General features: G+C 39.9%; 1 protein-coding gene across 1 annotated transcript in view; it reads left to right on the plus strand.

Moving 5' to 3' along the window:
* The window catches only part of COBL (cordon-bleu WH2 repeat protein), a 113922-nt gene extending 100862 nt beyond the window's left edge, over positions 1-13060 (plus strand). Inside the window, exons 11-14 of the mRNA XM_010131870.1 lie at positions 6621-6727; positions 7949-9966; positions 10593-10712; positions 12791-13060. Coding sequence (XP_010130172.1) covers positions 6621-6727; positions 7949-9966; positions 10593-10712; positions 12791-13060 — 2515 coding nt within the window. The remainder of the gene's footprint in view (positions 1-6620; positions 6728-7948; positions 9967-10592; positions 10713-12790) is intronic.
* The last annotated feature ends 501 nt before the right edge of the window (positions 13061-13561 follow it).

The raw sequence follows: 13561 nt of genomic DNA on the forward strand, positions 1-13561 counted from the left end.
GAAAGAGAAGTTGGTAGCTGGAGAGAATTCAGCAATGAAACTAGTTGGAGGAAGGAAAAATACAGTAGTGGGTGGCAGAAGGCAAGCAGGAAGAAAAAACTAATGAAAAAAAGCAATATATGTATGTATTATATATAGCTTTGGGTGCAAACACATTCTATATAATTACATGTCACTTGTAACTATCTCTGAGAAATATGGAAAAGTTTTATTTTGTTATTTCTCTGTAGGATAGGTTCTGGTTTATCTGGGCAGGCATGCGTTTTACTTTTTTGAAAACTGAAATGTAGTTTTAAGGGGAGGAAGGTAGAGAAAGGGTTAAAGCAACAAGGAGGACTTCAGGGATGAAAAGTTAATTAATTAAGACCCACATGTCTGACAGATTTGCAAGGCTCTGCTTCTTACATAGTTTTGCTGATTTCCTTCCTTATCTCTGGCTTTCCCTTTCCCCTTCCTCCAGAAAACTCTTTAAATTTGGATACTCTCATGCACTTTTCTGCTGGCAGATCTTCATGGAGGGAAGACACTAACAATATTGTGGTTAAGTAATAGATACAGTTGTAATAAAGCAAGAATCCAGATTAACCTTTCAGTTAAATTCATCCTCTGGAAAAATGCCGTATACTTCAGAGCTGTGGAATATTTTACAGTGTTAGAAAGCAGCGTGGGTTGCTAAAGGTGTAGTGCTAGCTTCCAGGAGAGAAAGGCTCTGGTACTTGCTCTGTTTCCTATTTTTCAGTGTAAACCTAGAGAAGTTATTTAACCTTACTGTGCTATCTTTTAACCTGCAGTGTTATATTGCACAGGTGATGTGTCTGTATGAAGATCTAAATCATGCTACTCCACTTTCCTGACTATTTCTGGCAATGCTGTCTGCCTGCCATCTTTCCCGTTGAGAAGCTGCTGCCAGAGACCTGTGCAGGGAGGGGGGAGTGGGGACGTGCTTCTAGCTGTATAGCAGCTACAAGCTGCTGCTTATGCAGCAGGACCCTGGAACCAACATATGTCAGGGGACTCTGCAAGCTTAAATCACCCTGGTATGTAGCTTGGAGATTTCTAGCATTAAAACACAAAGGGATACTAAGCACAAGTATTTTCTTTTGCTTTCTGTTTAGATTTTTGACCAGTAACCATGGAGGAGGGCTGTCTGTAAAAGGACTGTAAACCCAGCTGCTGCTGAAAAATTACTTCATTTTCCTCCTCATCTATATTTGCAAGCTCCTATCTCTCATTGTGAGGTGTTTATATCTGAAGGCACTACTGGACCTGTGTGTTTTGAAAATAGTTTAATTCAGTCTCTGATGATTTTTATTCAGCACAGATACAAATGCAGTTGAGAGACCTTCGTAAGTTTGATAAAGTACCACAGAATTAGAAGCAGAACACAAACTAAAAAAAAGGGAATGCAAATGTTGCCTGTACCTTTCTCTCAAAAGTATATGCAACTTTTTTTTATTGCTTGTTGAAGAACAAGAAAAGCAAGGTTAGTTGGCATTCAATGGAATATAACTAGGTGCCTTTGCCTAGTTGACTGCCACTTTCAGAAATCTTGCATCAAAAACAAGTGATGACTTTGCTATCTAACCAGTCCTAAGTTAGTTGTTCAGGCTACAATTTTGCATTTTAACAGGCTTTACTCATTCAAACATTAAAACTTTGTGTTCAAGATCACAGGAAGCAGCAGAAATGGAAAATATCTGGTCAGGTCATAGCTTACGTGACCAGAAAGGCCACCACTTACAATAGTAATGCTATTGTTGCCTTCCTTCCTTGGAAGGAAATAGAAAGAAGTCATCTAGCCTAAGAAATGCAAAGAAGGGAAAAACGTTCCCTAAGATTTTGTGAACTATTGGTTAATCTGGAAAACAGTTTCCTCCACTTTTGAAGCTTACTTTGCTGCATTACTCACAAAACCAAATATTATAAACAGCTTAAGTTTACTTAATGCCATCTTTCTCTTGTTGAGTAGCAAGTTATATTCAAAAAGCTTGTCATACTTTCTGCAACTTAAAATCATTCAGCATCAGTCTCTTCTTTAACACACACCTTGATATATATCTGTATTTATCTCTCTATATATATATTATATATATATCTACACAAGGTAGAAGCGTTTCTCTTTCCAGCACTCGTGTAAGAGGAGAACATTGTGGATTCGTTGTGAACAGGACAAATGGGATACATATAGACAGGTTAATGTAATTCCTCAGTATCAATCTGAGAAGACTATCAGAGCTGAGAAAGGAGCCCAGATGGTTCAAAGTCCAGCTTAAAGTAACCAAATGAGTTTCCATGTTGGTCAGTCCCTGTTAGCTGCCTAAAACACGTGTGAGCAGCTGAATGCTCTCGATGTCCATTGAACTACCTCATAGCAGTCACTACATCCCTGTATGTGCTACTGCACGGAGAGCCTGTCTGGATTTGACTGTTATTTGCAATGTCTCTATCTTTCCTCCCCAGCCAGTAACAAATTCACAGGAGCCACATTTACAAGTCTCTTGTTAGAGCAAGCATAGTGCAAAATGAGTGAAATTTTCAGGTCACATTCAGTTAACCTGAGAGATGTCTGCTGCTGTTTTCTTTTTCCTGCTGCTGCTCCAGCAGGACCTGGGTCTCCCCATCTTTCATAATATGTCTACCAGCCCCAGACAGATATCTTTAATATTCTACAGCATTTCAAATGGCACCAAGTGCCCGAGTTTAGATAAGTGAATCTTTTCCTCGGTCCCTTCTCTGCAGTTTGTATAGGTCCGTGTTGTGTTTAAACAGTTATGGTGGGAGTTGTGGTCTCTACCTCTGGTACCATACATGAGGCTTGCCAGAATTCCTGAGAAGTGCTCAGAGAGACTTGGGTCACTTTATCATTTGCAGACCCCCAGGAAAAGCTGCCCAAACTACAACAAAATGGCAGCTTCTGTCATTGCAAATCCATTGCCTTACCACTGCTGCGGGTTTCTTTTCAGTGCAGCATTTCCAGCTAGGTTAATCAGAAAATTTTCCCTCTCTCTCAGAATGTAAATTTTCTCACAAGTGTCTGTCTCCCGTGGCACTAATTTGATGAAATGCTGCTGTAACTTTCGTTTTGTCTCCAACTACCCAGATGACTGCTGAGCAGTAATCATGTGCAGTAGCCTGAGCTCAGCGCAGCACTAACGGCTGTAGTTTAGTAGTCACTTTGCTGCGTTTTCTGTGCTCTTGCACAGATCTCTGCTTACCTGCATAAGGAATAAGTGCACAGGCTTCCAGGAGCTGTGCATGTTTGCCATTTCGAGCTTGCAATAAATGCCCACTAGTGCCATATATTCTAGCGCCTCATGTTTTACTGGAAAGGCAGCGTAAAGGTTATCAGGTTCTTCCCTAAGTCAAAAAAAGTATGTGTGAGAAAATACCACTGGTAATGTTTATCCAGAATGTAAAACATGTTATCAGAATAAGTCATATTTTTCTTGGATTCTGTCCAAAACAGAACTGTCAACAAAAGTGTATAGGGTTAGACGGGAAGAAGGCCATGAAAAAAAAAAAGGAATTAGAGGCCTTTTAGTTCTCCTTTCCCAAATAACGTTCTCTGAAAGAGTCATCTTAGACATATTTATAAATCATATGAGCTACTGGAAACTACCAGACCTTCACCTCACAGAACACGTATCACGTTTTAAATTCCTGATGCTAAGAATTTTAAGAAAAGGCCAGTGATTAATCTGTACTTTCTGGCTTGCTTTGTAGGTGAATTTGGAGATGAATTGAACAAAAGCCTTTAGGAATTTGGAAATGCAAAAGAAAAGGTCTGCTTTTTTGAAGCTCCCTCTGTAAGAGCAAATGAGAGAGAATCTTTTCATTTTTACTGCATTATTCTCTTTCCTTCAGAAAAATTCTGTGAATTAGATGTTATTATCCTAGTTGTCTAGATAAGGAGATTGAAGCAGAGATTGAGAGACAAATTATGTATAGTCATTGCGTAAGTGCACAGAGGATAATTAAAGAAACCTCTGCTGACTGTTGTGCCCATCAAGGTGAAGGTAATCTTGCTATAAGCAATCATCAAAAGATTCCCATTGATTGACATGAGAAAAGAGCTGGTCAGTGCAGTGGACTTACACTGCATGTCTGGAGTCCAGGAATCCCTGTTCCAGACCTGGATTGTTTTCCTGGATAAATTGACCATAAAATTCTCAAGCCAGTAGTTGCTGTTATTTCCTTGAGAAAGCCCAGCACCTTCATAAAGCAGATTTTGGCTGTATTGTAGAATAGTCAGGCAATAGGCAGAAAGATACAATCAGGTGCCGAAAAGGCAGTGAGCTGGCATGGCCTTCATGGTATTAGATCTTGTTCTCTGATAGATAATGGGTTTACTCATTTTTCTTTCAAGGTTTTGGAAACGTTTTTTTCACAGTAGCTTAGATAAAAAAAATCTCTGTGTGTGTCAGAGATTTCCTTCCAGCTGCCTACACCTATCCCACAAGACCATCTTTGTAAAGAAGCAAGCAGTATTTGCCTCCCATGCTAGATAGACCTGTTGCTTAGCTGGTGCACAGTTTGAGTGATTATCCCATCAAAATGGTCTCTCTGAGTTTGCAAATAAATTGTTTTAAAATTTGTACAGAGGAAAGCAAGTATTTTTTATTAGTTTTATAAAACTTTCCATTGCAAAAACAACATGAAATTCAGTCAGTTCATTCTTTCTGCCACCTTCTAGTTGAGAGTTTTGTTTGCCAGTCTTCTCTCCCAATCCAAATGCTGCAGTAAATTTTAATCTTTCTGTCAGATTGCTTAGGTGAGTAATCTCATTGATTTGTGTGTGTGTGAGCTTCAGGGCACAGTTCTGCTTCAGGATTCCAGTCTTACAGCACCAGTTGCCTCTGCTGGAGACTTTGACTGACTTCTGCCACCTTTTTCTTAATCCATCAGGGGGAAAACTTGATTTACCATGAGTCTTGCAGTGTGTGTGCTGAGCCTGAGCGTCATTAGTTCACACCGGCTTCTGGGAATGTTCAGGGCCTGTCAAAGCTGAGGTCAATGGCAAATGTTGGAAGAAATTGTATTCCATTTGCAGAGCTCTATGTCTTTTCCTCTGCATTTAAACAAATAGTACAGATTTCTCTCTTAGACCCCAGTTTAGGAAACTGCTTAGGCATATATGTACTCTTGCCATTTCGAGTTCATCCTATCCGTATGTTCAGATATGCAAGGATGTATAGGTGAAAAACGTTTTGGAAGTCTTCCTTGAAGGTGCGTTTTGCTGTTTTCACTGATCCCATGTACATGAGCACAGCTTTGTAAGTGCAAGGCAGTTTAGGTGCGAATAGAAGAAATGGTTTCCAGGACTACTATGAAAGATATAAAAAAAGGAGAAGTGAATGCTAAATAAATAAATAAATAACAAAGTAAAATAAAATACCTAGAATTTCAACATGTGCTTTCAGTTGCCTCTGGTGTGAGCCAGGGCAAAATTAAACAATAAAATAGCAAAAAAGGAAGCTACCTTGTTAGACATAATTTAAGTCAAAGTCAAGAAACATCCCTGAATTTTTATTTTAAAGGGCAGCAGGGAAATGGCATTTTTCAGGTAGCATCTGATGAACTACCAAAAATTATGTCATCTGTTACTGTATCTGTGCTGCTAGTGGTTTGATCTTAAAAAGGGCAGATATGCTTTGCCTGAGTTAGTTTAAGTGTGGCTAGAATGGAAAATTATTTTTTCAATAGGCTAATCACAAGGGCAGAACTTAGATATAGTGTCACAGACAACTGTGTTTTCAATTCAAGTGAGGAATGGGTAGCTTGAAAAAATTAATTGCCCAATGTGAAATCCTAGCTTCAGTGATATAGATAGAAAAGCTCTGCTGGTCAAGATTTTTCTTCCTAAGAAACAGAAGGTCTGTTGAGTAACAGGTTGCCCTATGTTTCTTTTTCTTTTGTTTTTTAATTTCAGTTATTTTTTGTTAGGATTTTTCTTAGTTTCATCTTTTTCTTTTTTTCTTTCAAGACAACATTTGACACTCATTCTCATTTCAGATTTGGTTTAGTTCATTGTACAACTTCATCAAAAATCATGGAGTTATTTTCTGGCAAAATCGGGCCTCTTGATATTAGAAACAGCTCTCAAGGAATTAGTTTCTCTTTCCTCCTCCCTCCCTCCCCTCAGGATGCAGAGTGATTGTATAAGAGTACTTAGCTGTATTTATTTTTCATTACCATGCAATTTTTATTTAATTAAGGTGCAAATATATTGGCACAGTGGGAGCACAGAATGGCTAGTGGTCTGCTTTAAAGGTGTGTGTATATGCAAAACTTTTGCCTTGACATATGCTGCGTTTCTGCAGCCCAGCTGAAATGCGTACCTCATACTGAAGCCAGATCATTTCTTTGTGACAGGCTTTATTAATCCTAATCTTCTGATCACCAGCACACTGAGTATGCTCAGGCACCACAGAGATCTGTCCTAGCTGTGGACATGTCATTATGGTGGTGCCTGTCTCTAAGGCTGCATGTTTTTCATACTTTGGGGAATGAGTCTCAGAACCCCAGTGGAACCAAAGGGGCTGAAACGCTGGTGCGTTTCAGAGCAACAACACAAAGCAATAAAAGGAGAAGACTCAATCCTTTCCTTCTCTTTCGTTTAGCAGGAAAGATGAAGAAATGACTTCGACTAAGCATGAGAATGAGGATGCATTCATTGCTGCACAACTCCAGCAGACTTTGGCTTGCCTGGATGCAGGTAGGGAAATGTGTTATCTCTGAAGTACAAAAGAGAGAGGCATAGGCAGGAGATGCAGAATCAAACTGTACTCTGAGACAGCTGCACATTTCTTGCTAAGATCACTGGGAACAACTCACAGGTGTGAGGCAAAATGTGGTACACCCAAAGCGGCTGGGCTTCCTTTGCTTCTGGGACAGCTGCTCTTTATAGACTCACACTGAATATTTTTCAAGCTGCTTGTCAGATTGTCATTGTATTTTGGTGTCTGCTACCAAAAAGAGATGAACAGCAATTTATGAATGCTTTTTATGGACCAAATTTGGTATAATTTCATTGGCTTCAGTGAAGCTAAATGAGTTGTGAATTTAGCTCTGCGTTTAAGGAACAATGCCTCTGTTTTGTTTCATTATTATCGTAATGAAGTGAAGGGGGAAGGGGACGTGGGGACGTTTTTGTACCCAGTGCCTCCTCTGCGTAAGCAGATGTATTTTAAACTCAAAAAACGTGAAAAGAAACAGTGGGAAGAGTTGAAATATCATATTGTACTCCTCTTTTTCCTACAGTGAATACAAATATTTCTCTATTGATGTTTATCACCTAATGATACTGAATACATTTTTTAAACTTCCCATCTTTATTTCAGTATTTCTGCAGTGAACTTGATCCTGGTTTAATTTCTGTGAGTTCTCTAACACTGCAGTTTCTTAGCTTCTGTATTGTAACCCTCGATTTATACCAGTAAATTTAAGAGGAGAGTTAAGCTTCTTGCACAATGAGGCTTCTGGAATCACTGGTAATGAAGGGTGAGAAGAGCTGAGAAAAAATACAAGTACTGTTTCTTTGTTTGCTTGCTCAAGGAAATCCTTGCAGCTGGGCTGTTATTACTTACCAGGTCTGGGAAACATAATTTGGAGTTGCTTGCTGTTTCTCAGAAATGTTTCTCCTTTGGAGTCATGTGGTGAAATGTTTATCGCTGAGAGAAGTTAGTCAAAGATAAGGTATGAACAATAGATTAAATTCTGCTTTCAGCTGCATTTGTGTGTTTCCCACTGGCTGAAGCAGGAGGACTGCGGGAATATTTGGCTGATCCTAATCAGCAACCAGAGAATAAAAAAGGACACAGGACTCTCCTTTTTTGAAATACAGGCATAAATATATTTCTGTTAGTTTTAGTGCAACTAAAATATCTGATTCACTTAAGCTTGTACTGTCTGTCATTTAAAGTAATGTTGTATGTGTATTTTACAGCAGTGGATGGTATAAGTAACTCTGACTCTGAGTACATTGACGAAGTGTTGAGTCCACATACAAGAAAAGTTGAGACTGCCCAAGATGTTACCATTTCTGTTCCAGTAACAGTTATAGATGACCCTCCAGAAGTTAGCACCTCTAACTCAGCTGCAAATCAAGAGACAGAGACAAGAATTTCACAAAATACCTCATCTGACTCTGTTAATACAGCAAATTTTACAAGTAAAACCAACAATGTAGGTTCCTTTGATAAGGGACACACAGCTGGTGGAGCTGTACGTATATCCAGGGACCTAATACACCAGCAACCATCTGAAAATGAATTCAGTCACTTGCCTGTGGAACAGAGGAGAGACATGTTTGAATCTCTCACATCATCTTTTGAAAAAAGAGGTGAAAAGAACTTAAGACTAGAAACCTCCCCCAAACATGGTGTCAAGTCTGATGAATATAAATCTAAGCTGACTCCATCTCACTCCAAGGCCACAGACGAAATCAGTACAGTAAAAGAGAAAATAAATCCATTTAATGAATGTAGTAACTGGGAAAGATCTTTGAAAAAAAGTAAATCAGAATTAGAAATCAAATGGCCACCTGCAAAAAAAATGGAAGTAGAAGTCCCATCAACACCCACGTGGTGTCATCGTGCCCAGAATTCAGGAACAAACTACGAACCTAAAATGGGTTTGACAACCTTTAAAGTTGTCCCTCCCAAACCTGAAATAAAACATTTTGATAGAGGAGTTTCACTGTCCACTGGTGCCATTAAGATAGATGAACTAGGCAACCTTATAGGCCCAAACACTGGTGTCAGTAGGCAGATATCAGGTACCTCTACTTATGAAAGTGATGAAATTTGTCTTGGGAAAGTGAAGGCATTCTGGAGGTCAAGTTCTATGGAAAAGCAAAGTGACGACTCCGCTGAGCATCTTCCTAAAAAGTCAGCAGTCGCCACAAACTTTAAATCCTCTACTTTAAAACATGAACGCAAATCTGGCTGTCTTACAGCTCCAAAACCTGTAGCACCACAAACTGTTACTACTGAGGCAGCTGAAAGACTGTCTGAGAATGAAAGGAGCACACCACCTCTCCCAGTTACACAGTCTCAAGTTACACCAGTAGTGGCCCCAGCCGTTAATAAGGACAAGCTGGAGCTTCCATTCGTAAAACCACATAGGAGAACTTCAAGTCAGTATGTTGCCTCTGCCATTGCAAGACACATCAACATAACTACCTTTAAATCTGACTCTATGGAATGTCATGAGAAAGGTGAAAACAAGCAAGGAGCAGGAGAGGTTAAAACCGAAGCGGAATTTTCACCAAAAAGATGTATTGTTGTGGCTAAATATAGCCCTGTCGAAACAGAATCAGCAGAAACAAGAGAAACGCTTGCAAGTATTTTTACTTGCAGTCAGAAAGCATCCCACAGGTTTACACCTGGTGATAATTCTGGTGGGGAAAACAAAGTAGTTAACATCAGGGCACCAAATCAAGCAACTTCTGTGAGTTTCTGCAAAAAGAATGCCAGTGTTCCACTTACTAAGTCCTCTTCAAAGGATAACAACAGTGCAGAAGATGATAATGATTTAAACAGCAAGCAAAGTATAGCAGAGAAAAAGACACGTCTTTTGTTTGATCAGAAATGTGAGACTTTGACCCATACGAGTTCAGCCTCATCTCTCAAGTCTCCTGATCTCCAAGGAGTCCCACCCTCTTTCAGCTCATCTTTGCGAGTCACTAAATGGCCTCCTGCTAATGGTGTGCAAGTTAATTCGCTTAAAGCTTCACCTGAGCTAAATGCTGCAGCAGCAAACGCAGAGTCAGAACAGGAGGAAAAACCTGATGATTCAGATATTAATGCTATCAGTGAACTGGATGTTAACATGCAGACCAATATCTTTGGACCAAAGAAGAAGTTCAAACCTGTCATCCAAAAACCCATTCCAAAAGACACATCACTGCACAGTGCCCTAATGGAAGCCATTCAAACAGGAGGGGGAAAGGAGAAACTCAGAAAGGTAAAGTGGAGACGTTTTTAGCCTGGTCAGACTGCAGAGCTCTCTATTCACCCTGTCAGACACCAGAGGTTTTATAACTGGTACAGTTGCTGGTGAACTGGAGTATACAAGGCATTTGAAAAATTTATAATGGCAAAATACAGACCAAGCCACTGCTTATTCTGTGCATCCTGTATGTTATGCAACACCATTGCTGCTGCACTAGCTAGAAGAGGCAGAGGATGCAGAGACACAGCATAAAGGAGAGGTAGCCGAGGTTAGCCTGAGAGCCAAACCCACATTTCAGTGTATTATGTAAAAAAAAAGGAACACACAGCATGGAGGAAAATTGTACGTACCTGCAATGAAAGAAAACTGCATTTGGTATTGCTAGGTGATACTAGTTTACCACTGACTTCATGATCAGGGATCTGAGAGTGCATCTCTAAGTACAGCGTTACTACCTACACATATCCTCACCGTTCAGTGTGAGCAAGGGTTGTAAAAGCAGGCTGGAAAGAAGACAGGCTGATTAATCTCCAGAGCTTACATCCTGGTACAAATGCCAAAAATATTTTTAATAGTGTTTCCAAAACTATCTCCAAGTAAATATCTAATAACACTTCTTTCTTCTTTTCATATTCTAGGTTTCAAACAGTGCATTAAATGGCAGTTACAGGAAACCCTCGTATGCTGAGCCAGAGAATGAGCGCTCAGCCCTTCTAGCAGCAATTAGAGGCCACAGTGGCACCTCAAAGCTGAAAAAGGTAAGAAATCAAAATGGTAGCTGATTTTTTAAGTGCAGTCTGTTCCTACTGGGAGTTTTGAATAAACCCAGATATGCCACAAACTCGATGTGCTTAAAAGAGAAGAGGGGGAACTAACGTGACACAAGACCAGATCGGACTTGCACAGGTAGCATAGCAGGTCTGAGCCTATCCTCTGCAAATGGTGTGCTCTTAGCTGAAAAGGAAGCACATAGAAATCCAAATGTGTTAAAGGGAGTGCGCATAGAAGACATCGAATGTTCATCATTTTCACATTTAGATGGAGTTTTTTTGTACTTAAGGAGTTAGATTAATATTTTTGCACTACCTACTGTATGCATCCAATCCCAGTAAACAAACTAGGGCTCCTTCATGCATGCTCTTTATCTGTTAACGTGAGCTGGGGCATGCAAGTTGTATGCCGGTAATTGATGTTGATGGAACATTAACTTTCACCACAGCAGGATGATTCCTTCTGTCTGAAAGATTTATCTAATCATTAAAGCATCTCTTCTTGCTAATAGCCAAAACCCGCATCGTTCTAGCCTTAGCTTTCAGCCCAGTTCAGTAATCCTGCCAAGGATGTGTATGTGGCAAGAAGGGTCCTGTTTCCCTTGTGCAGTGGCTCGGGCCATTAGCACATATCCAGATAGCTGGCATTAGATAGAAAAAAATCTCTTGCCTGTTAGGGAATGACTGCTCTTACTGCAGGTAGGGTACAGCTTCCTCTGAGCTTGAGAGCACGATGTGTTAGGTAACAGCCATCTTCACACAGAGACATTATACATTCATTGGGAATACATGTAAATTTGTGTAGTAGAGGCTCTGACAATGAAGTGGTGGTGTATTATCACAGAGACTTTTTAGAGTACTTCAGCAGCTTTTGCCATCATTTTAAAGGAAGTTGCCTGGAAACCGTATGCTTTTGTTTTCACACCGTGTCACCTGTGCTCATTAAAGCACCCTGTTTGTATGTGTACAGGGCGAGACATGGATGTGCTATGATGAAAGTGGCGTCCCTTTTATGTTATCTCAAATGTTCATGGTTTAACTGACATGACATTGTTCCCACGTATATATATGTAGTGTGTGTGTGTGTGTGTGTGTGTACAGTGAAGGAATAGAATATAGGAGCTCTCCAAATGTGGGTTATTTGATGGGAGATGGATTTTTTCTTTTTTCACTAGCTAATTTTTGCGCCTCGGTTTCTCTGAGAAATGCAGAGCTAATGCATCTACTCGAAAACCTCCCATTTGGCACGTGATGTTGAATTTACTAATAATTACCAAATCATTGTAATTACTAACAATTTATCATGATTATTACTGGTAATGTTCTTAATGGCAAAAATATTTGTCGAGACAGTTGACAGAAAAGTTGGCTTATTCTGAAAGATTGTCTCCTCCCCTTGCATTCATTTAAAGTACGATGAGTTTCCAAGCTGATAATTCGTGCAGAAATTTGAGTTTCAGAAATTCCACAGAACCACACTTGAAAGAGCAATCAGTCGATTTTGTTCTCAGTAGTTTTCTCTGGTCCCCGTTTTTTTCTTTTTTTTTTTTTTTTTAAGTATGGCTGGAAACTTTAGGTTTAATGACATTTATTTCAATGAAGCCATGTCTGAGAGCTCAGATCTAGAAGAGCCTCCCTGTCATCTGGGATTATTTCTGTGCGGCCCGGACTGCAAAAAGTAATGAGATTCCTGGGTGGCTACTGAAGCCTTAATATATCTTCCTGATTCCAAAACCCTCGTGCGTGTTTCCAAATGAATACAAAGTCCAGCTCTCTCTCTTACCTTACATGCCAAGAAGAGTTACAGGATGCTGGAGCTCACAGTAAATAAAGATCAAGTTTCTGAGACAGAGTCAGTGCCAAATCCTTGATGCTGGTAATCAGCCCAGCTGAGTGATGTGAGAGAGTAGTAACAGATGTTCAACCCCATGAGCAAATAAAAGTTCTGTGTTTTACATCATTCAAGCAAAGTAAAATTGGGGTACTGAAAGTGCATCAAATGGCAAATAATTACGGTTTAGTCATGCTTGATATTAATCACCTCCTTTCAAATGCATCATGAGCAGATCTCCTCATTGGCCTCCGAAGAGCTGCAGAGTTTTAGGAATGCAGAACTGTCCTTGCAGAAGGCAGAAGACCCTCAGGCAGAGAAGCTTTGCATCCCACCCACCCCTGCCCAGCCGCCACCACCACCTCCCACTCAGCTGTCAGCAGCAGCTCCGAAATCCTCTGCCGTGGCTGCAGGTAACCTTGGTGACGCAAGGCAAGCCCTAATGGAGGCCATTCGCTCTGGTGCTGGAGCAGCAAAGTTAAAAAAGGTAAATGTACTTTTGTAGCCATTTATAAGATGTTCTAGCTACACATCTTTTTTTTTTTCATCCAGCAAAGGTACATGCACCATTTTCTCTAACTGAATCAAAGATCAAGAGTGTATTTCAAACCTTTGAATGGCTCTTAAAACGTACTATTAAGATAAAAACATGCCCATGCATATATGCAACCATATGGATAGTCAATACCTTTTTTAAAAGAGAATATCAAGAGCATGAATATAATTGCAGAAAGCATTTTCATGCCCTTTTCATTCTTGTGAATCTGAGATAATACCGAATGTCCTGTAGACAAGCTGAACCTGAGAAAGATCAGATATGAGACCCTGAAGCAAATTTAAAAAAAAAGTATTCTCTCCTCATTTCAGTACCATCTCCTAAAGCCTTGATTCGTTACACATTTTTGTGTAATATGTACATTTACACATTTTTGCACCTGTTGAGGCTGTCAATAAAATGGTGAGGTTGTTTTAATGTCTGGCTGAACTTTATCAATTGGATGATGCA

The sequence above is a fragment of the Buceros rhinoceros genome, unplaced genomic scaffold (assembly GCF_000710305.1).
Source record: "Buceros rhinoceros silvestris isolate BGI_N320 unplaced genomic scaffold, ASM71030v1 scaffold932, whole genome shotgun sequence".
In the NCBI taxonomy this organism is placed as follows: Eukaryota; Metazoa; Chordata; class Aves; order Bucerotiformes; family Bucerotidae; genus Buceros; species Buceros rhinoceros.